The following is a 22,669-nucleotide window of genomic DNA, read 5'->3' as shown; positions in this document are numbered from 1 at the left end:
CGGTGTGACACTACTTCTGGGCAATCATCAGTTGAACTTTAAAAGGTCTAGTTTTACGATTTAACTTGTTGCAAGTGTAAAATAGAGGTGTCTTTTTGAGTATCAAGATAGAATAAAAAAATATAAATATGTTTGAATGATAAAATAAATTATATACATATTTTAATTACTATAATATTTTTTTAACAATTTCATAATATGTTGTAAATTATTAGCTTTCTGTGCATGCCATGTCTACATGTATATAGAAGGCTTTAATACTTTTTAAAAAAATCTAAATAAAAATAAAGAAATTTTTTAGTACTTTCAAAATTTTGACAAGTTATTGAAACATTGCAGTTATGTGAATTTCAATAAAAAAATATTTTTATGATATTTATAATTAAATAAAATGGGCAAATTTGTAATTTGAAAAGATTATTTATGGTATTTCAAGATCATGGTATCAAAGTTAATTACTTGTATAAACCGCACGACCTTCTTACAGAGAATAATAACAAACGACAAAAAACGGATGAACTATGGAGCAATCAATCATACAAATTCTCAAACTCAATAACAATCCAGCTTGAGTCTAACCTAATGTAGACAAGCTATTTAATATCTGTGAAGCGTTCCTCTCTATTTGACAATTGGGATTCATGACCCAATGATGGTAAAAGAATAGAATTTGAAGAAAAATGAGAGAAATAGCAAATCTGTACTTCGAAACTAAAAATGTTTTCTAATTACCATACATATAAATTGGCCAAGACAATAAAAAAATAGGATACAAAACGGGCATGCGTGGAAATTATTTTACAGAAACGGACACCCAATGGACACCAGTATACTCAGCAAGAGAGCCTTAATACTCCGATGCATCATTCTGAAGACGATATCAGTGGATGAGCTGCTGCTACTTACACTTAATTGTCCAGCATTCACGAATTCATCTTTACCAGAAGTAATGGAGACGTTCACGGACGAAGAGCCTGAGGAAAACAATTTCAGATGGCATATAGGATGGGCTATCTGAGTGTCAAGTGTTTTGATGGTGAGAACAAGTTATATGAAAAAAATTAACTTACAATCATAGTCTGCCCATCCGATTCTTTGACGCGCCAAATCATAAACAAAGATTTTATCTTTAAGAACAAGATCTGAAAAAAGAAAACAGCAGATGAGTTGTCTCAGTATTGGTAGATGAACTGGGTCGGTAAACACTATCACTAGAAAGAGCAAAACACAATTCATGAGGTCAAGATCTGCAAAATTAGGTGTTAGAGACAAGATCTTTAGCTAATAGACAGAATGGAGGAAAGAAACACTAACAAACTATAATAGCTTATATCTCAGCGATAAGATTGTAGTTGAACCAGTTAGCAAAGTTTCACTCTCCAAACTTCTAGTTGGACCAAATCAAGTTACTTGGTACAGCTTTGTGAGAGGATGGTTCACGGTGGAGGTTTATTTTACCATATTCTTTTCTTTGAGTTGCGTATTGTGCGTGCAAACTCAAAATTGAGGGCTTTAGGCTATTTTGACAATTTAAAATCGGGAAGCATCTAAATCATTCGAATTTTAAATCCATGAACTCGAACTTTTGTCAACATTAATAATTTATCCAGAAACAGGTACTTCGAGTCTCGAGAGAAAAAACCAAAAAAAATCAAAGTTGACAACCTTAAGTACAGATGGGACACATAATCAGTTGCTAAAACTGCAGAAGTTTTGAGGGTACCAGGAGTTTCAACGAGCTAAAAACAAATATTTACAGGAAACTATATTATAATCTAAAAAAAAAAACTAAAAAGAATTTGTAATCAGGTACCAACCTCCTAAAATTGTTGTGCCTTGATTCTGAACTTTAATGAAGCCCATGCACCACATCGAAGCACCGTCCTGGAAAAATAATAGCACGTGAGTTACTTCCCAACAATAAACTGCTAACTTTCAATAATCAAAAAAGCTTTTGTAAAATATTGTAGAGAGAAGTAAAACACTCACGACAAATCCCATGTAAACAAGGTAGTCAACTGGCCTCAAAACTAAGGATGCACCCCCAGCAAAATTGAAGGCAACAGGTGGAAACATATCAATTACACTGTTTTCAGAATAGAAAATGATCTCATAAGTGCCAAAACTATCGTGCAGCAAAATCTTTCAATGAAAAGATAACAACTGGATATTGAGGGACGAAATGGACCTAGTGTAGACTAGATAGCATTGGTTTCCTTTTGAAATAATTGGTGTCACGGATGAAGAAAGAGCTGCAGTAACCTGCAAAGCCAGTAGGACCTCAGCAAAAGACTAGCATCAAGTGTATGATCATTAATGGTGATTAGTAAGTTTCCATTAGTTATCATTATTCAGAAGATTCAAAGGTGACTGTCTTGTTCTTGTTGCTGCCTAACACAAGAGTACCTATCAGAGTTTATGATCATCAACGAAGATGATATGTTTTCATGACTCATCATTATTCAAAAGACTCAAAGGAGATTGCCCCGTTTATGTTGTTGCCTATCAACTTGAGCAAACAACAAACAAAACTACGTAGTTAGAAAATTGTATTTGTATAGGTTCTAGTGGCACAATTCTAAACAGTGTTTATAAACTGGGAAGCTGTTGTGTGATGCGCATAGATTGACACATTTATTCAAAGAAGTAAAATCAAAATTAATAAAATCAATACAAGACATTTTATTTATTTGACTTTTCCATCCTTGTGGGCACATGAAGTTATTAATCATTCCTTGTTTTTTCTAGTACTCAATAAAAATTTTCACTAATTAATCATAACTAGCCCCTGCATTGTACAACCTTTCATTTTAACCTTTATGTAGATATTAAAAGGTTAAGGCACAATACAAAACTTCTCATAATTCTTCTTCCATGCAGTTTTTGCACCTTTATTCATATATCATTTCTAAGAGCCAGAAAAGTTAGCAGGCTATTTAATTTACTATCCAATTTCAAAAGATATTGAAATAATATTTAGGATTAAGTTTTTAGAAAACTGTAATTTTTTACAGTTTTTTTAAGCAGAACAGATAATGTACGTCAATGCAAGTCGGCTAAACAGATAAAATAATCTAGTCATGTTCACGGATTGTTCGATTCTTAAAGGTATCATCGATTTTGATTCAATTAGCACCAAATGTGTTTTTTAACCATAAACCATCACTCATCAATGTGACAGTATACTAATAAAAGGTTTTAGTCATCCTAAAAGGATATCATGATAAATATCATTCACATTCATATATAGAGAACAAAGATGACCTGGAAATCACTGACAATGTACGTGCAAAATAGAACTGCTCATATTGAATATAATTCATGATAAGAGAGACAAGGTATGAAGGGGTTGATGAAGATATACTTACAGCAGTGACAAAAGGCTCATAAGCTGCTTCCACAAGGTATGCCAAAGTTGTTCCAGAATCAACTATGGTTCCTTGGTTACCTGAAGTGGTAAACACTGCTGGATCAATAGGTAATAACTGCCCATTGACAGCAATGTTCTGCAGGTATAAATTATAATGAGGCCTGAAAGATTAGAGATAAAGATTCATCATACTGATAAACATAAAAAAGCAGAATCATCGTAATGAACTACCAACCACTTTGAATAAAAAAGAATATCAAAAGACATATAGTATCATATTTCTCTTCTTCAAAGCAGTGTGAAACAAGCAATGATGTGCTAATACTACAATAAATTATGAAGCTTAGAAATAGATAAGATAGATTGATGTAGCATGATGTCTAATGAAAACTTTCACATTTTAGGAGAAGAGTAGAGAAAACCAGCTGAACAATCCAATTCTATTTCGTTTCTGTGACTGGCAGAAACTCTGTAGACCATTTACTTCTGAATCACATTTTTTATAAACAATTATTCAGGCAAAAACACTGCATGAATAAAAACAGAGAATCAATGCATGAGCTTTTGAATATATGAGGATGACATTAAATCTTTCAAGTTATTGGTAATATATGATGTGGTTATGAGATCATATCAAAAGAGGGGAAAATGATCCAGAGTCTTTTGCCTATTGTACTGCACATGCCATCTCTATTAAATACAGATAAGAATCAACAACCATAAGAATAATTAAAAATTTCAAAATTCTTAAGAATACGTACTGTGATGGAACTAGGGGAGTATAAACAATTCTTGGATCCAATATCTCACCAAGAACTAGGATACCTCCGCCCATGCCTTCTCCTTTCAAGCAATGGGAAAATATTTTAGGTGTGATCCCACGTGATGACAGCTGTGAAATTACTGAAAGACCCTGCTGGCCAAACCCAAATATACCATCAACTGCTCTATCTGACTTGGTCAAGTCACCAAACAGAGAGGTGCTGCACCTGTAACAATACAAATTTTAATCTCTTTTTTCTATCAATAAATTTCATAAGCTAGAAACCTAGAATGAACAAGGAAATAGAAATTAGCGACTGAGAACATATGTGATCTTTGAATGAATCACAAATAAAAGGATTCAATCATATCACGAACACATCTGATTGCCGAAAAATGCAACACAAATTATTTTTGTTCTAGTGCTTAAAGTTGTTCGTACAGATGCATCGCAAAGGATCAGCTTTTAGTCTCCTATAAGAATTATACACATACAGCCACGTTTCAGTATACACGTGCAATGAATGAGAGTTTTCATAGGAGCACTACACACATACAACATTTTGATGAATACACATGCAATGAATAAGAGTCATGACTCATAATAACAGATCCCCAAAACAAACAATAGAAGAAGCACAATTGGGTATAACTGACGTATCCAATATTGTGCCAAATACAAACAAATTCACATTTGCATATACAATCATCCAATGGAAAGGTGGAGTAGCTAGGAGTCATGATACAAGAAACGGAAAAATTGGATTTTTACATGCGGTTACCAGCTTTGAAACAAAAGATTCATGTGATGACACTAGTTCAAATCCACGTATGCAAGTACAGGCATGCACATGAATACAGGTCATAATCACAGCAGACAAAAAGAATAGTAAATGCTTCAAAATCAATAGAGCCAAAATGAAAGAACATATGGTCATGCACAATTATTAGTCAGGGTCGCAAGGACAAATTTCTCAAAAACAAATTACAAAATTATTTCAAACCCTAGACACAGATAAACCCACACATAAGCATGCACGTAAAACCCGATAAAAATTATAGACACATCTTACCCAAAAACAATGGGAGCAGAAGAATTGGCTATTAATGAGGTGCCCAAAACTGTGTCAAAGTAAAGCAGATCATTTACATAGAAACCAGATGTGCCACTTCCATCTCCATATTGGAACATGTAACCACACTGATTACTTTCGCCAGAGCATTCAGCCGATGCAGTTTGCACTATGGAAGCACACATAGCATCTGAGCAGGAAATAGAAGAAACAGTTGACGAGCTAGCAGCATCGAAAAAATTTAGAGGAATCTGCAATTGCAGCTTGTTATCAATAGGGATTGAAATCCAGATTACTCAAATGAAATATCTTATTAGGCTGATAGATAGTTTGAAAGCAAATATTAAGATATCATACCCCCAGTCCACTATTCTGGGGACAATCATTACAAGAACTGCAAGTAACCCACAAGATGTCACTCCCAGTATCAATTTGCACGTTGAATTCCCGTGGTGGAGATCCCAACCTCACTTTGGTAAAATAAAGCCTGCATTATTGAACAAACCATAGTAAATTATCATTCAACAAGAATATAAATCAACAAACAAACTAGTATCACACATGATTACAATGAATAATAAGGAATCGGACTAAAGACAAATGGATCACATCAAAGTTGAAGAATCTAGTCAGTCACATATAATAAGAATTATCTATAAATCTCACCCTGCCACTTGAAAACAAAAACTGCCCAATAGCCAAAAACCTAATTATCACAATATTATTGAGGATCCTCGATGACTAATAAATCCAGCAATCAGTAACAGGAAAGTCCAAGTTGTTAACATCTACAAAGTTGACTGACTCCGACCCAAAATTTTTACTAAGTCGACGAAAGTTTTGAAAGCATCACCCCGAGTCATCTCCAATGGTCCTGAAGCAGAGGACCATAGAGAAGCAAAGATAAGAAGCACCTGTTTTTATATTTTATTTTCCTTGTTGATTATGCAATTTGATTTCCCAAAAAATGATTTCTCGAACTTACTCACACACCTACAGCACCAACACAAAGATCATACAATATCAACCTACTGAAGTTACTACAGATCAACCCATCGTTAAAAGAGCCAGAACATCGTAAACATAATAAATAAACATTAAACAAATTCTGAGAGCTGCGTTACAGTTACCCAACGACGTAGGGATCAGAGGTACCAACAACCGGAAAATCCACTATTCCACCGGAGTAACTCTCGGACATTTTCGAGTGCCTCGCACTGTCCCGAGCTTTAATCACCTCTAGCCCCACCTTTTCCTGCACCGGAAACGCCCTCTCCAGCGTCAGGAGCCTGTGAATTCCCCCTCCGCCACTCACCACCGAGGGCAGCACCAGAAGCACCGCCGACAACACCACCAATAATCCACCAGCCATCGCCGGCACCCCAAAATCCCACTTTCGTACAAAGAACACTGAAAAAATTCCTATTTTCGTCCGTTATACGTACAGAAATCAAGTGTAACTGAAAAAATCATGCAATTAATTGTGTTCATTTGCATCCATTGTAGCTAGAGCTTCTCTTCTACAACTCCATGAAAAAGAAGCTGTGTTGATAATTAGCGGAATTAAATTAATTACTGTATTTATACCCCACTCAACAAGCCAAGGGTAAAATTGGCATCGTACTTAAAATATAAACATTTTCAACTTGTTATTTTTATTATATATAATATGATAATTAAATTAATTACTGTATTTATACCCCACTCAACAAGCCAAGGGTAAAATTGGCATCGTACTTAAAATATAAACATTTTCAACTTGTTATTTTTATTATATATAATATGATAGGGTTATGTATGCGTTTTGGTATTTATCGAATTTTTAGTCGATATATTTGGTAGACAAAAATTTTTAAAAATAATTTATAATATGTCAAAATAAATACTAATGAATTTTGATTACATCACTTTTTTCGGTATTATACAAATTTATAATTGGATAAAATTATGATAAAGAAAATGTTGTTATATAAGATTGTATTATCTCAACTAATTACTTCAAAATAAAACAATTTATAAATTATTTAAATTAAAAGTAGCGAAATTATAATTCTGTCTAATATTATAACCTTTCATTCAATATATATTTATATATATATATATTCCTCTAATATCAATCAAAACGGTGCAAAAGTCATGGATAGTCAAGGGGTCAAGGGTAAAATTGGGCTTTAATTTAAAATATAATTATTTTCGATTTATTATATTATAATTATTTTGAGAAATATTGAGTGCGTAATCGACACGCTTCTCTTTTATTAGCTGTTGGTGCTACCGTTGGACAAGGCGTATGGTAGAAAAATGAATATTTAATAATCTGAATATTGCGTCTATTTTATATTTTTTATATAATAATCTAGATATTTTTTTATTTTATCTAATTTGTTGCATAATTTTAAAGTGAACTTTATTGTATTTTTTGTTAGTATTTTTTAATCTTTTTTATTTTATAAATTATAAGGTTCGTGATTTGATTGGGATATTTTAGTGGGGAAAAAAAGAATTGATGAAACTTTTAATGGTCTCTCCATATATTATTTTTTATCTATTTAAATTTAATTCTTCGTAATTTTAAAATATGATACATGGACTCTTCTATAATTAGCTAGGTTGATTTAATATTAAAGTGTTATACTTTTTCTTGTTTCAAATTTTTACATCATGTTATTTTTCTAAATTAATTTATATAAATTACAAATTTTATATTATTATAATATGATATTTTTAAACTTCAAAATTCAATTACTAAAAAGTTATAGTTTTGTTTTTCATTTTTACAAAGCAGAGACATTCATATATTTTTGAAAAAAAAAATTTAACCTCTTTATTTTTTTTATTATAAAATATCAGATTCTCACAAGATGAAGTTTTGGCAATTTTATTTTTTATTTTATTATACACACACACATTGAGATTAATTACGATTGTAAAATGATCGAGCCGGTTCGTAAACTTCTAGAGTCGGTTCGAGAAATATTTGGTTCATATTCAAATTTATCGAATTTGAGTCGAAGTCGAGCCAAAATTATATTGTTATATAGTTCGCGAGCCTTAATATTTTATTATTGTAATTTAATTATATATATACTCGGGAGTAGGTGCAGGCGGACGATTTTGAAATAGCAGATCGCCCGTCTTATGAGGGAACGTAGAGGCGACAAATTAAAAGGCTTGGACATTTTTGAGCTTCCAATTTTACTATTCGAATAGTCTACTCGCAAATAAGTCCAAGATTTCGAGCCGAATTAATTTGGTCTCGAGTTGAACTCGAGACTAATCGATTAAAATTCGATTTTTAATTTTACTAAGAGGCGGCTTCATCGGACCGTTTACACCCTTAGATATTGAAGGTCATACCTTGAGTCTAGAAATTTAGAGTCTAAGTATCTACTTTTTCGTATAGTGACCTCAGATAAAAACGATCACAAATTGATTTAAAAAAACATTTTTACCTTCAATCATAACGTTTGTGCCACCATTACTATATATTTAAATATTGGTTGTTATAAAATAGTTAACAGAAAAGGAAATTTAGATTATAAAACTTTGTCCAACTAAGATGTGATATAATTTTTCCTAACTATTTACACCTGTCCACGCTTGGGACCATCGTTGTTTATGCGACATATTCGGTATTTAAGTTTTGTGCGTAAAAATAGAGTGAAGTATCATACACAACTAAATTGGTACAATAATTTTTATAATACGAAAAATTCAATACAAAAATTTCATGAAAAATTCAATATAAAATCTCACAAAATAATAGTAAAATCTCACGATATAATAACAAAATCTTATAATATAACTGTTTTAAAATATGTCGTACGATATTTTAGTTCTACTTTTTAGCATTATTCTCAAAAATATGCGTTTTCTGTAAATAAAATTATCATTACTAAATAAAATCAAATATATTTCCAACAAAAATATTTTATCACTGTTTTTACCCACATTAAAGCTTTATTTATGGGGTTAATATTATATATTAAGGTAGTGCCTGAATTTGACCGTAGAAAAAGTTCAATTGTACCGGCCTAGCTCAAGGGCTAAGGTACGTAGTCTGTGTGTGGGAAGTTTAGTATATGCTATATTATGATAAATATTTCATATATATATATATATATATATATATATATATATAAGTATGTTTAATGTGTGTAAGGTTCTAAAATGCATAAAGCGTGACGAAGTTGTGTAACGTCAAGCTTCGAGCTATATAAGCTTAAGAAAGTTTCGCACGAGATTAAGTATGAAAAACATTTTTAGTTCATATTATGATTTTAATTGTATTAAGTCAAGAAATATATTGAAAAAACACACACACATACAAATTTTAAGAATAAATGTATACATCTGTGAATTTATTGTAGTACAAAATTAACCATTAAAGAAAATCAGGTGCCTTAGCATTTTTTTTGTTACAAAAATTCATGTCATCAAATATTTAATATTTAAAATTAATTTTTATAATCAAAATATAATGAAATTTAACTTAATATTTTTTTAAATTTAAAATCTAACTTAAAACTTTATCTAGAAAACTAATGCTTAATCGCTCTTAATAATGTCTTATCGTACTTAACATGAGATTGAATGGCCGTTTTTGTTTGAATCGAAGTTATCTCTTCGTACCTAAAAAAATTACATATACAATTTTAAAAAATAAATTGTATAGTAGATGAGATTTTAGTATTTGATTCCACTAAATCCATCAATATTGGATTCACTATTAATAAAGAGAATCCACTCTACTGATATTTACTTGGGGTAGTGTTAAATTTTTTATTACATTTACATAAGAAATTTATCGTCTATGATTTTGGTGGTACCATACATTCCGTCGCATTACTTAATGGAGTGTTATATTATATTACATTATATCCCTAAAATACAGGGAAAATAACATTTTTTACTCTGTAAAATTCCACAAAAGCACAAAACCATTTGTATAAATGAACGGGCTTTTTAAAACCTCACGTTATCAAAATCAAGCTCATTTGCGATTTTATGCACTTTTTTTTTTTAAAAAAGAAGAAGATTATTTTGATTTTTATAAAAAAAATTGTATATTTTAGTTGGCAGTAGCTTCTTATCCTTATTTTACGTGTCCTGATATTGTTGCCTATATATTAATGGCCACACAACAATATAGAAATGGAGGAACAGCCTTTATAAAAAGACCTTTATTCCAGGATCCATACTTTTGTCCCAAGTTTGGGTCAAATGCATGATTGCTACACGTGAATTACATTACTTAAAATAAGTTTCTTATCCCACAATTCTGCATAAACAAAGGAAAATAAATCAATATATATACCAAACACCTTTGTTTAAAAAAACCTATCCTTTATGAAGAAAATACGAGTCTTTGTTAACATCAAATCTCATTTAAATACGATTGGAATATAAATGTAAGGGAGGTTGCGTAAGGTTGCTAGCCATAAAAAAACTCAGCAATCTTTTTTCTGTATGGACCTTTTTTTAGACAATATATATTGATAATAACTAGGGATGACAATTAGGGATGTAAACGAACCAAACCGTTTATGAGCTATTCGAAGCTTGATTCGATAAAAGTTCGTTTGAGCTCGTTTAATGAGGTTCGTTAAGATAAACAAATCAAACTCAAGCTTTACAGTATTCGGCTCGTTAGCTCGTGAACATGCTCGTTTATAAGTTCATGAGTAATTTTTTAGATGAAAAAATAATAGTTTTGATATTTGATTTATTGATTTTGCATATTATTTTTGAAATATATAGAAAATCTATTAATATATTTTTTTTAATAAATCTACAAATTTTAATAATAATAATATACTTTTCTTTAAATATATAATTTACTTTTAAATTAATTTAATGAAAATTTAAATGTATAATTCATATTTATTAAGCTTGTTTAGGTTCGATAAAGACTTGAATAAGCTCACGAGTCATGCATATATTCGTTAAATAAAGCTCGAGCTCGGCTCGATTATAAACGAACCAGACTTAAACATTCAAGAGCTCGACTCGCCTCGACTCGACTCGATTACATCCTTAATGACAATAAATTGAAGATACATTGTAGGATATAGGAGGTTTTGTGATAATTAGGATTTTCACATAGGTAGGGTGACATTAGCCCCTAAAACAGTAGTGATATCAGTCTTTGGTTGCCAATATCATCGTGTTTGCAAAATACTATGTGTGTATGTAATTTAATAAATATATAGATTGTAAAAAAGTGACTGAATCAAAAGTAATTGAAAATAAAAATAAAAATTTTCAAGAATATATATTTTAAAACTTAACCAAAAAAATATCTGAACACATATCAAAATTGGGTTAATTAACACTAAAAACTGATTTTGAAGCAGAAAATTATTATTTTTAAAATCTACTCGTCCCCAAATTCTATTTCTACCTCATATCCGTCATGATCTACGTTTTTTAGAGTTCGGAGAATTACTAACCCGAAACCATAGAGATTAAATCCCCATCTCCACTCTCATTCCCAAGTCGGAGGAGGGTACGGAGATTTCTCGAAATAAAATTTATTATATTCTATTATTTAAGTGATAATATTATTATTGATATTTTTTAAAATAATAATAATATTTTTATTATTAATATTATTTATGAGACAAGTTTGAAGTTAAAATAATATTTTCATACTCGTTCGAACTATCCAAGATTTTTAAAAATCTTCGAACTCGAAACAATAAAAAATCTCGATCCTTGTTTCGGTTTTTTTTTGTCGTGAATCTCCCAATCCCTAAAGAAAATTGCCATATCTTATGATAGTCACGAGCAAAATGTAAATATTTGCTGTGGACTTACGCACAATCAATTCTAATGGGTTTTGCCTTGACCTCTGCTCTATATAAACTTACATGTTCTCTTGCTTTCCGGTTTTCACTCGTTAATAGTTTCCTCGATGGCCGATAAAGAGTCAACCTCCAGCGCCGCCGAGATTGTTAGCGCCGCCGAAAAGCCTCCAGAGACGAAGCGGTGGGCTGATGTTGCTGAAGAGGCGGAGGAGGATCAAGAAAAGGCCGAATCTTCCTCGACCGAAGTTGGTTTAGGTTCGTTGGCTATCGACGAGTCCAAACTAGTTGATAATGTGCTCACCGATCCGGATGACTCCAGAATTGAAGCTGTAAGCTTCGCTATCCGATGCACATGATTTGCGCTTTATTGTTTCAATTAAGGGTTTTATTTGGGTTTACAGTGTTTAAATCTGTCGGGTTAGAATTTCAAAAACTTCTGTTCAAATTTGGGGTTGGTGTTTAAATAAAATTTGTCTTGGGAGCAGCTAGCGGCAGAGGGATCGAATGGTGATGTATAGGCGTCAACTAAAAGCTTTGGGTTACGGCTGATACTTTTCCCTGCATTTGGTATTAAAACTATGATCATGTGGTGGATTATATGAATTGCACCAAATCATATTTTTTTATAGCAAAAATAGGATTTTACATGAATTTGTTTACGTTGATAAGCTTATAATTTACATCAATAAGCTTACAAAGCGTGTTTTGCTCTGTTTACTCTATATAATTTTTTATCATTGAATTAGATAAATAAATTTATAATTTGTAAGTTTTGTTTTAATGATGCTTCTGTATGTTTTGTAATGGTCTGGGGGTGTTTTAGTTAAGTTTTAAGCAAATCAAGTTTCAACTTGGAATTTAAGATGCATATCTTCACTGTATTTACAGTTATTTGTATTATATTTCATATGCCGCATAGTTCTTAAAGTAAGATATGTTCCTTTAGTGTAGGCGCTAAATTCGCTTCATCAGGAAGTAATTGCGAAATTGTTTGTGATGCTGTTACGAGAATATTTAGTGATCTGGTGTTCTCGTGCTGAAACTTTAGGTTACATCAGGGGACACTCCATATACTTCTGCTAAGAGATTTGAGGACCTGAACTTATCACCCGAGTTGCTGAAGGGTCTATATGTTGAAATGAAGTTTGAGAAGCCTAGCAAGATACAAGCAATAAGTTTGCCAATGATTTTGACTCCTCCACACAAGAATTTAATTGCTCAAGCTCACAATGGTTCTGGGAAGACCACGTGTTTTGTGCTTGGTATGTTGAGCCGTGTTGATCCACATTTAAAGGCTCCCCAGGCTCTTTGTATCTGCCCTACCAGAGAGTTAGCCATTCAGGTAATATCAAACTTGTTTGTCTTCACCTACTATCTACTTGCAAATGTGAATTAGTTCTGATTGAATATTTTTACCACAAGTATTAGTTTTTTTCCTTGAGGAGAAACGGAGATGGACAAACAGTTGAGTTAGTAACGTCTCCCAATGCTCGCGATTTGAATATATTAGATATATTCATAGTTATTCCTATCTGAAATATGCATCGGTTGAGTTGCTTATAAGGTTTTAAGCTTTCTGGTTGAGTTTCCGCGCATTGCAATCATAAAGAATGTGACAGGTTATACTGGTATTAAATCAATATTAATTGTGCCATTTGGAGTTATTAGATAGAAAAGTTGGAAAGTCCACATCATAGAAGTTTCTAGGAAACTCTTTAATGTGTTGAACAGTTATGCATTCACGCACGTGGCAAGTCGTTTGTCAGTAATATCGTTTTTTGATTAGTTTATTAATAAATTATACAGAATATGGAAGTGCTTCTGAAGATGGGGAAGTTCACTGGGATAACCTCAGAATTAGCAATACCATCGGATCCAGCTAATTACATTCCAATTCAAAAGAGACCACCTATTACGGCACAAGTTATTATTGGTACACCTGGTACAATATGTAAGTGGATGTTAGCGAAGAAACTAGGCATGAGCCAACTGAAGATTCTGGTGTTTGACGAGGCAGACCACATGCTAGCAGAGGTATTACTGGTGGTTGTCTTGCATGTGTGTATCTCAGTTTCTTTACTACTATGACGCTTATGTATTTACTTGTCCTTTCACATCTTTGCTGATGTCACCCTTGATTTCTAGCTATTTATTGTCCCGACTTCTTTTTTAGGATCTGTTTTATCTGCAATGATGTCGTTATTTTCCGACATTCTGGTCCATCTGGATATGATAACTCTTGGTGTTATAATATTGATGTCCACCAGGATGTCACATTCAAATTGCCTCTAATGTTTCCTTTTGTGCAGAAGTTTCTTTTGTGATTATGAATAGGGTAATTGGATGGGTTCTGACACAGGCTACAATAAATTTGTTGTGCCATTTTTTGAATTGCTATACCCCAATGAAGTTAATATCATATTGTTCTATAGTTTTAAAACATTGAGAAGTTTACATTAAATATTATTTCAAATTATGCCTATGACGGAATTTTGTCTTTTATGTAGAGTGGTTTTCGAGATGATTCGGTAAAAATAATGAAGGCAATTTTGAAGAGTAATGCCAATTGCCAGGTCAGCTATTTGCAACCATTTTAAATAATTTATGAAGCGTTGAATAGTTTACATAATTTTTGCGTCAATTCTGTTTTCACCAACTTTACCGTGATTGTTCCAAAATTAATTGTGTTTTTTACTGCACATTTATCTAACAAAATTTATCTGTCTAACAGTTTATGTTTCTAGGTTAGATCTACCCGGGTTCCATGTTATTAAGAGCTGGAATATCTTCAACTGATGTAGCTAGAATTGTTTATTTCAAAATGTTTAGTTTTAGAAAGTTTTGTTGATTATTTTAGTGGGAACTTGGGGATGAATTTGAAATCCACGGATTTTGATTATAGTTATATTGGAAACATTGAAACAATATATCAAATCGTAAATCCATAACTTACTTATCTACACGTCAGTCACACAAAGGATAATGAATATCAAATGAAACAATTATTTGTTGAATTTAAAATCCATCTTAATCACCATGAAACATTATATAAACATGCAATGGTGAATTCAAGATTTCTGATCGTGCTTCTCTAAAACAACAAAAGTACATTTGAATACATTTGAAATCCAAATCCATCGTTCAAAACACAACTTTAAAGAATTTATTGCTACCAGTGTTCAATGATATTATATTCATGTGAATGCCATCACCATTTCTTGTTATCGATGTCTTTCTCAATCAGAAAAAGAAAATGATATTATATTCATGTGAGTGCCATCACCATTTCTTGTACTCGATGTCTTTCCCTATCAAAAAAGAAAACCACTAGTGAAAGGAAGAAATGTATTTATAATTATTAGAACTTTAAAGTAGATATCAACACGTCTATCTTTCTACTTTGATATACATTAAAGTGGACGCACATAACTGAATTGTGCTATTGTTGCAAATCATAATCAGGTGCTTCTCTTCTCAGCCACGTTTGATGATGCCGTGAAGGCCTTTGTATCAAAGATTGTTGAAGATTTATTTGTCCAAGATTATAACCAGTTGTTTGTGAAAAAGGAAGAACTGTCTTTAGAGTCTGTCAGACAGTATAAGGTACATTGTCCTGATGAGCTTTCAAAGATCATGGTGATCAAAGACAGAATACTTGAACTTGGAGAGAAGGTGGGACAGACAATTGTTTTTGTCCGCTCTAGGAATAGTGCCAGTAATTTACACCAGTCCTTGATCAGTCTGGGCTATGAGGTCACTACAATTCAAGGTGCATTGAAACAAGAAGACAGGGACAAAATCATAAAGGAGTTTAAGGAGGGATTGACTCAAGTTCTTATTTCGACCGATCTTCTTGCTCGAGGTTTTGATCAGAAGCAGGTGCATACCTCTTTGCTGTTTTGATGTTTATGATTATCAAATTTTGGCTCTGAACTATGCTTCATTTCTTTCTGTAGGTCAATTTGGTTGTCAATTTTGATCTTCCTGTGAAATATGACAGACCTTCTGAGCCTGACTATGAAGTTTACTTGCATCGGGTTGGTCGAGCTGGACGCTTTGGCCGCAAAGGTACTTTTGTGGATGTTCTGATTGAAATTTCTCAGATGTGATTGTTTTCGGAATTTATTTTGAATACCAGTCTGACAAAATTTGTTTTCACTGAATATAGTTCTTGTAGGATTTCATTTTGCATCTAGGGGTATTATTGTGCCTTATCTTTTATATGAATTTGCCAAATCCATGGTTTATATGAGGTAATTTTAACTTCATGTGTGTAGAGCATCATCATATGTTGGCTTGTCTATTAAATGTACGTGTTCGTGCATATTTGGCTCTGTGTACGTACCTTGAGATGAAGTTTAATACTCTATTTGGTATATTTCGTTGCAGCCCCTATGTTGCTATCTCAGGCCTCGATCGGCATTTCGATCTGTTGTAGATGCTTTTTTTAAACTAGTTTGTTATATGGGGCTGCTGACACATTCATGGAATTTTCTATTTATCTGGTCACGATTTATGTTTGTTATCTTGTGCCTCATTTGGTTTTACTGATGAATTCAATCATAGCTGTGACTCTTCATGATGAATAATGCCTTCACTTCCAAAAAAAAATAAAAGAGAACCAGGATTAATGCAAAATTGATGAGACACACGCTCTAATCCTTTGAGCTAGGGGCCCACCCCAGTTCCTGGGAGTACCCTAAAAAAAATGAACCTTTCGTATCCCCGTCAATTTCAGGTTAGGAAGATGTGGGTGAGCATTTATCTCTATAAGAACGTGTGTTCGGAGGTGTGAAGTGGCGGAGAAGGGATGTCACAAGGGTTTTTTTATAAGACGACCTTATTTTTTCATTTTTTTCATTGAAAAACAATAAGAATGAGAGGTGTTAAGCTTTTTATCATCCTGCGTCTAGCTATTTTTCCGCAGGGCCTCTCCTATAGTTTCGTGACCACTTTCTTGAAATGAGATTCAGTTAACTATAAGCGTGATTCTTTTCCTTGCTTCCTCGATGGTAAATTTTTTTCTTACATCATAGGACGCATTTGTTTCTGATAATTCAACAGGTGCTGTATTCAACTTGCTTCTCAATCATAGAGATGACATGATTATGGGCAAGATTGAGAATTACTTCAACGCTCAGATAACTGAGGTAAATTCTATAGACAATAGCAAGCATTCCAAATATCTTAAGCAATTAATTTTTTTAAGGAGTTTTTCTGAGGATTCTTATATTCAGGTGGGTCCATGGAACAGCGACAAGGAATTCGAAACCGCCTTAACAAACGCGGGTCTGCTATAAAACTACTATTCCAAGGATGTGACCGGAGTATATTTATTCAGTCGGGATTCCGCTCTCTTATGAAATGAAATATTTTTAGTTATGTTGTGTTTTTATCAGTGAATGTGGTGGCAAACTTGAGGGGATTTTGGTGTGCCTTAGTCTTTGGTTTGAAAATTTCCATAGTAGATAGTTTTGCCGATGTCTCCAGAGTTGTTCAGAGGGATTTGCTGTGGCGCACAGTTATTTGCAATTGGAAATACATTATATTTAACTACAAAATCTGCTTGTGAAAAGATTTGGTCTCATATTTGTGATTTGTTCATCGCATCTACAGCAAGAAGATTCAGCTCCAAATTATAATCACATCGTTTCAGAGCAACACCATCCTATTATTTTTTTAAGAGAAAGAACATTGAGCTATCCTCATCTAGCAACGAGGTCCGTTGGTCCGACCTTTAACTTTCCGGTTCACAAACTGATATTTGGATGCAGTCTTTGAATATGATCACCGTGCACGGTTGCCAGGAGGCTGAGCATGATTCATTCCATATCGAAGATAATATAGCAGATTTCTTGTGAGCATGCCGAAATGTTGAGTGAAGTTTCGGGAGAAGAATACATCAATTATATTATGCAGGAGAGGAAACAAGTATTTCAACAGATATTGATTTGTTAACTAGGAAAAGATAATCCCGCTACGTAATAACTGGATAAATCATTTTATTTGGGCAAATAGGCGGGGTCAGATTAGGATACGGTGACTACCCGATCGAACCTATTTTAATTCATAATATCTCAATCGATAATAATTCAATATTATTTCAATATAAATATATTTATACTACTCCACATTTTATTTTGCTTATATTAATCTTTTTACATGTTGCACTGCCTCTGGCAAAATTTATTAGCATAGGAAAGAAAATGTTAAGCACTTGAATAGACATGTCGAAGCTAATTATAGGTGGATTACCAAACTCTTTCTTTCAATTATTCATAGCTCTATTTACTAATTCCTCGAGATCGAACTATAAATTCGTCATAAATTCTTATAAAAATGATTTCAAGAACATATCAATTCTTCAAAAATTTTGCATTCAGATAACGATGTATTTGTCAAAAATGACTCAATCAGCTCAAAATAACACAAATATACAAATATTTGGAGTATTAAGGAAAATTGCATGCATCGCCAGTGGGAAATTAAAGTCAAGACATTAAACTCTTTATGTAAAAAAATAATGGTCTTTTAAACCTTATGTGTTTAAATCACACGCATAAATCCCTTGAAAGTAAAATAAAAATGAGGTAAATGTGCGGTATGATTTAGAATATAGGATATCAGAAGTATATGAATTTTACATAGGGATTTCACGCTCTTTCAACTAATCAAATATGCTGCGAATGCAATTTTTTAACCCGATACGCCCCTATCGGGCCATGTCTAGTTTGACAAAAAATAGATTTTTTTTTATAAAAAAAATATCTAAGTGGTACAATTGCATTTTAGGTCATGAATATTTGATTCTTCGAGATTTTGGTAATCTTGATCCTATATATCTTCTAATTTTTGGTAATTTTAATGATTTTTCATTTAAAATGTTGATATCATATTATAAAAATGACTAAAAATGATCACACAAAAAAAAAAACAAATATAGTAAACTATAATGAAATTTAACAACATGAAATTTCAAAATCACAAAAAGAAAAATATATAGAATAAAAAAATACAGTTTTTCTCATTTAAATTTGACCAACGACATCGTTTACCACTTTACCCAAATCTCCGCATTACAAACACAATTCGATTTTCCTTTATTACATCATCAATCCCCTAAAAGGTAATGTTATATGACAAGAACACAAATTAAAAATTACCAATAATAATAAATAAATAATCTCCAATGCCGTGCATACGACGCCGTATCAAGGGACGACTTGACTTACGTACATTAGGCAAATAGCGTAGCTTAGTGGCCGACCCTTAATGCCTACACACATTATAGACGCAAAGAAGATCCAAAAACTAGTTAACGTAAGCGCCAAACCCTTCCCCAGCTCCTCAGATCCAACGGCCCACAAGAATGTTGAAGCCATCTCTTTTCATCTCGACCCTCCATTTTTCAATCTTTTTTCACGAATTTAGGCACTTGTCACCCCTATAATCCTAGGTGTCCTCTCGTTCTTGAATTTCTATGTTGCTGCTTCTTTGGGTTAGGTCTCTCCACCTTCCCCTCTCCCTCTCCCTCTCCCTCTCAGCAAGATTTCTCCTCCAAATTTCTTCACCATTGGAGGGATTTAATCCGAATTCGATAATGGTACTCGCTAAAATATTCCATATGTATTTTTTATTCACTTATCTAAGTTTGACATTGAGTGCTATCTCCAGGAGACAATGCTGGTGCCGCCATGGCTGGAAAGATTGCTGAACACGGCCTTCTTCAACTTGTGCCAGAAGCACGGTGACGCGGCCCGTAGCGAATGCAATATGTTTTGCTTAGATTGCAAGAGCGACGGGTTTTGCTTCTACTGCAAGTCATCCAAACACCAAGATCATCAAGTTATTCAGGTCATTTCCAATTCTTGGTTCAAAGTGAGCAAGAATATTATATGTACACCGTTTCTGAGTCGGCTAATTAAATCGCATCCACAACCACCATGAAAAGTACATCAAATCCACTCCACATTAACATTTTCTTGAATTATACACATATTTGTCTGAATGAACAGATAAGGAGATCTTCGTATCACGACGTGGTGAGGGTTTCGGAGATTCAGAAGGTTTTGGAAATAAACGATGTGCAGACATATGTAATAAACAGCGCGAGGGTTTTGTTTCTGAATGAGAGGCCTCAGCCTAAAGGTGGGAAGACAGTCTCTCATGTATGTGAAATTTGTTCAAGGAGCCTTCTGGATACTTTTCGATTTTGTTCTCTTGGCTGTAAGGTCAGTACACTATATCTATTCAATTTCTAAATTTTGCGTTTTCTTGATGGACATTCGTCCCGAGTTTATTTGGATCGATGAATTTGAAGCTAAGGATTTCGAATACGTGACAGGAATAATCATTGAGTTCAGTTTATTTTACTTTCTGACTTTTGTATCATCCAAATTCGAATCCAAATCCGAATGGATGAGTATAATGATGCAAGTTCATTATAAACAATCTCAATCGTCATAATTGTAAAGTGTTACCAAGAAAATGATAATAATACTTTTATAAATTTGGAATCCCCAATGGAATTGTTAAATGGTCACACCCTACGATGGATTGATAAAGAATGACAGATCAAGAAATAGCCACAATATTCTGAATGGACATCATTATCATCCTTTTGGCATTTGGAGCTTATATTAAATATAAAAAATAATAAAATCATCAACCAAAAAAATAAAATAAAAAAATAAATGAAAACGTAGGTTTCTAAAATAAATGTTTTATCTGAAAAAAAATTGAAATGTTGGGTTCCCATATCATCATTGATCATCATCTTGGGTTATTTTTATTTCTACAAGAAATTTTGTACAATTTCTTTATTTTCTTGAAAGAAGAAAGACTTTTTTTGCTGCTATACATGTTTCATTTTGGTGAAAAAAATGTTGGATTCACATACCATCAGTAGCCATTTTCTTGGGGTTTTTTTAAAAATTATTTTCACTAATAAAACTTTGGAATTCTCTATTTGCTTTGATGAAGAATGATTATTCTTGTCTAATTTTTCATTTTTGGTTAAACAAAATAGCTTATGGGAATAAAGAGTAATGGAGATGCAAGCTTTACATTATATGAAAAGAATAATGTGGCAATACAAAGAGGAGAAGGTATTTCAAGAAGAGTGAAGGAAGAAGAAGAAGAAGAATTGCGTGAAGGATCACAACAAGAAATATATCCAATCTCATCTCCACCTATTCTTTCTAGTGCAAGAAGAAGAAAGGGTATTCCTCACAGAGCTCCTTTTAGGTCCTAATTATTTTCTTTAAATTAATCATTTGATAGAAATGGTAAATTATACAACTCATTATTGATAGGGTCACCCCCCAAAAAATAAACAATCATAAAAATTAAATGTGAACAACAATTCATTGAGAATATAAATAGCATCACAAAAATTCACTTGAGACGGTCTCGCAGATCAATTTTGTGAGACATGTATTCTATTTGGATCACCCATGAAAAAATGTTTCTTTGTATGCCAAAAATGTTAATTTATTGTAAATATGAACATTGTTGACCCGTTTCACGAATAAAAATCCGTGTGACTCTCGCGCAAGTGACCTAATCACGTCTCATTTACTAAAAAAAATACAGTCTTGATTTGTGACATTACATATTTGCTTAGTGTCACACGCATGATTTTGAAATAAGAGACGTATAAACAAGACTAATAAATTTAGTGACAATTGTAAGTGGTCCATCCATTAATTTTAATGAATAACGACTTTTTTCGACAAATCATAGCATATAATTAAATTCGTATTTTGAAATCTGAAAACTGGTAATTTGAGAATTTTGGTTATGCATGATGAAATGAACCCGTGAAAAAATAATCCAACGGAGGATAATTTGAGTCATAAAAGTTAATAAACCAAGTCTTTTGGAAAGAGATCAGAAATAATTTTTTTTAAAAAATGTAATTTTTTAAATCATAAAAAAATATTGTAATTTAAAGTTGCAAGTTGTACATAAATTAAAGCCAAAAGTCTGTGTGAAGTCCGTTTAAATAGTTTAGTGGGCCCAAAAACTCACATGGGCCGTTCACGTAAAGAACAACACCTTTAATTAGTTTAATAATATAATATACCTTTAATGGAACTATCAACTTTCTATGATTTGCTACCTAATATTGAATTCTTTTCATTTATTTTATTATTTAATAATATATATATATATATATATATATATATATATATATTATTGAAATATTTTGAAATATTATATACCCGATGTCTTTATTTTGAAATATATATATTATTGAAATATTTTGAATAATGGTTGTGACGATACTTTACTAAGTTAATGTGGAATCTGTATATATAATCTTTTAAATCCGTTTGGTTCTATCAAAACCACAAAAATATGTTGGAAAAAAATGGGTTCCAACGCCCATTAATCTTCTAAATCTAAACGAATATTACTCTTTCGATCAAAGTTAAAATAATATATAATATTTCATTCTCTAAATCCATATTTCATTCCCAAAAAAATCAAATATTATGTATTTGTATCCATTTGGTTGAGAATTCTCCTTTCAACGTCTTGGCGGGACCTGCAATCTGAAGATGACCTCATGACAGTGCTAAGAAAGAATGCTAGTAGATTTGAAGCTTAATTTTTTTCATTAAGATTAAAATATCCAACATCAACTACCA

General features: G+C 32.4%; 3 protein-coding genes across 3 annotated transcripts; 2 read left to right on the top strand and 1 right to left on the bottom strand.

The window, feature by feature from the left end:
* Positions 1–515: 515 nt before the first annotated feature.
* Positions 516–6,744, bottom strand: LOC140826109 (aspartic proteinase 36-like). Its single transcript, XM_073188245.1, has 10 exons — positions 6,336–6,744; positions 5,563–5,692; positions 5,206–5,456; positions 4,132–4,359; positions 3,369–3,531; positions 2,189–2,262; positions 1,990–2,086; positions 1,818–1,884; positions 1,071–1,142; positions 516–974 (listed from the first exon to the last, which is right to left on the bottom strand). Exons 1-10 carry the CDS (start codon positions 6,575–6,577, stop codon positions 799–801), a joined length of 1,500 nt encoding a protein of 499 aa, XP_073044346.1. The 5' UTR covers positions 6,578–6,744; the 3' UTR covers positions 516–798.
* A 5,269-nt stretch (positions 6,745–12,013) lies between these two features.
* LOC140826108 (DEAD-box ATP-dependent RNA helicase 38) lies at positions 12,014–17,610 on the top strand. Its single transcript, XM_073188244.1, has 8 exons — positions 12,014–12,343; positions 13,063–13,356; positions 13,821–14,048; positions 14,522–14,587; positions 15,477–15,893; positions 15,971–16,082; positions 17,079–17,164; positions 17,252–17,610. The coding sequence occupies exons 1-8, from the start codon at positions 12,122–12,124 to the stop codon at positions 17,312–17,314; spliced, it is 1,488 nt and encodes a 495-aa protein (XP_073044345.1). The 5' UTR covers positions 12,014–12,121; the 3' UTR covers positions 17,315–17,610.
* Positions 17,611–19,460: 1,850 nt separating this feature from the next.
* Positions 19,461–21,471, top strand: LOC140828182 (protein RGF1 INDUCIBLE TRANSCRIPTION FACTOR 1-like). The gene is made up of 4 exons (XM_073191164.1): positions 19,461–19,617; positions 19,689–19,868; positions 20,030–20,245; positions 21,043–21,471. Exons 1-4 carry the CDS (start codon positions 19,495–19,497, stop codon positions 21,265–21,267), a joined length of 744 nt encoding a protein of 247 aa, XP_073047265.1. The 5' UTR covers positions 19,461–19,494; the 3' UTR covers positions 21,268–21,471.
* Positions 21,472–22,669: the final 1,198 nt, after the last annotated feature.

Source organism: Primulina eburnea, chromosome 3, assembly GCF_022965805.1.
Source record: "Primulina eburnea isolate SZY01 chromosome 3, ASM2296580v1, whole genome shotgun sequence".
NCBI classification, from domain to species: domain Eukaryota; kingdom Viridiplantae; phylum Streptophyta; class Magnoliopsida; order Lamiales; family Gesneriaceae; genus Primulina; species Primulina eburnea.
This window is presented reverse-complemented; position numbering and strand designations above follow the sequence as displayed.

What these genes read in the sequence shown, in the direction of transcription:
- LOC140828182 (XM_073191164.1), top strand. Translation starts at nt 19,495, where the DNA reads ATGTTGCTGCTTCTTTGGGTTAGGTCTCTCCACCTTCCCCTCTCCCTC. An exon ending in AAGATCATCAAGTTATTCAG is followed by an intron (nt 19,869 to 20,029) that starts GTCATTTCCAAT and finishes CTGAATGAACAG; the next exon opens with ATAAGGAGATCTTCGTATCA. An exon ending in TTTGTTCTCTTGGCTGTAAG is followed by an intron (nt 20,246 to 21,042) that starts GTCAGTACACTA and finishes TAAACAAAATAG; the next exon opens with CTTATGGGAATAAAGAGTAA.
- LOC140826109 (XM_073188245.1), bottom strand. Translation starts at nt 6,577, where the DNA reads ATGGCTGGTGGATTATTGGTGGTGTTGTCGGCGGTGCTTCTGGTGCTG. An exon ending in CCCAGAATAGTGGACTGGGG is followed by an intron (nt 5,457 to 5,562) that starts GTATGATATCTT and finishes CTGCAATTGCAG; the next exon opens with ATTCCTCTAAATTTTTTCGA. An exon ending in ATGAGCCTTTTGTCACTGCT is followed by an intron (nt 2,263 to 3,368) that starts GTAAGTATATCT and finishes CTGGCTTTGCAG; the next exon opens with GTTACTGCAGCTCTTTCTTC.
- LOC140826108 (XM_073188244.1), top strand. Translation starts at nt 12,122, where the DNA reads ATGGCCGATAAAGAGTCAACCTCCAGCGCCGCCGAGATTGTTAGCGCC. An exon ending in ATGACTCCAGAATTGAAGCT is followed by an intron (nt 12,344 to 13,062) that starts GTAAGCTTCGCT and finishes CTGAAACTTTAG; the next exon opens with GTTACATCAGGGGACACTCC. An exon ending in CCAGAGAGTTAGCCATTCAG is followed by an intron (nt 13,357 to 13,820) that starts GTAATATCAAAC and finishes TAAATTATACAG; the next exon opens with AATATGGAAGTGCTTCTGAA.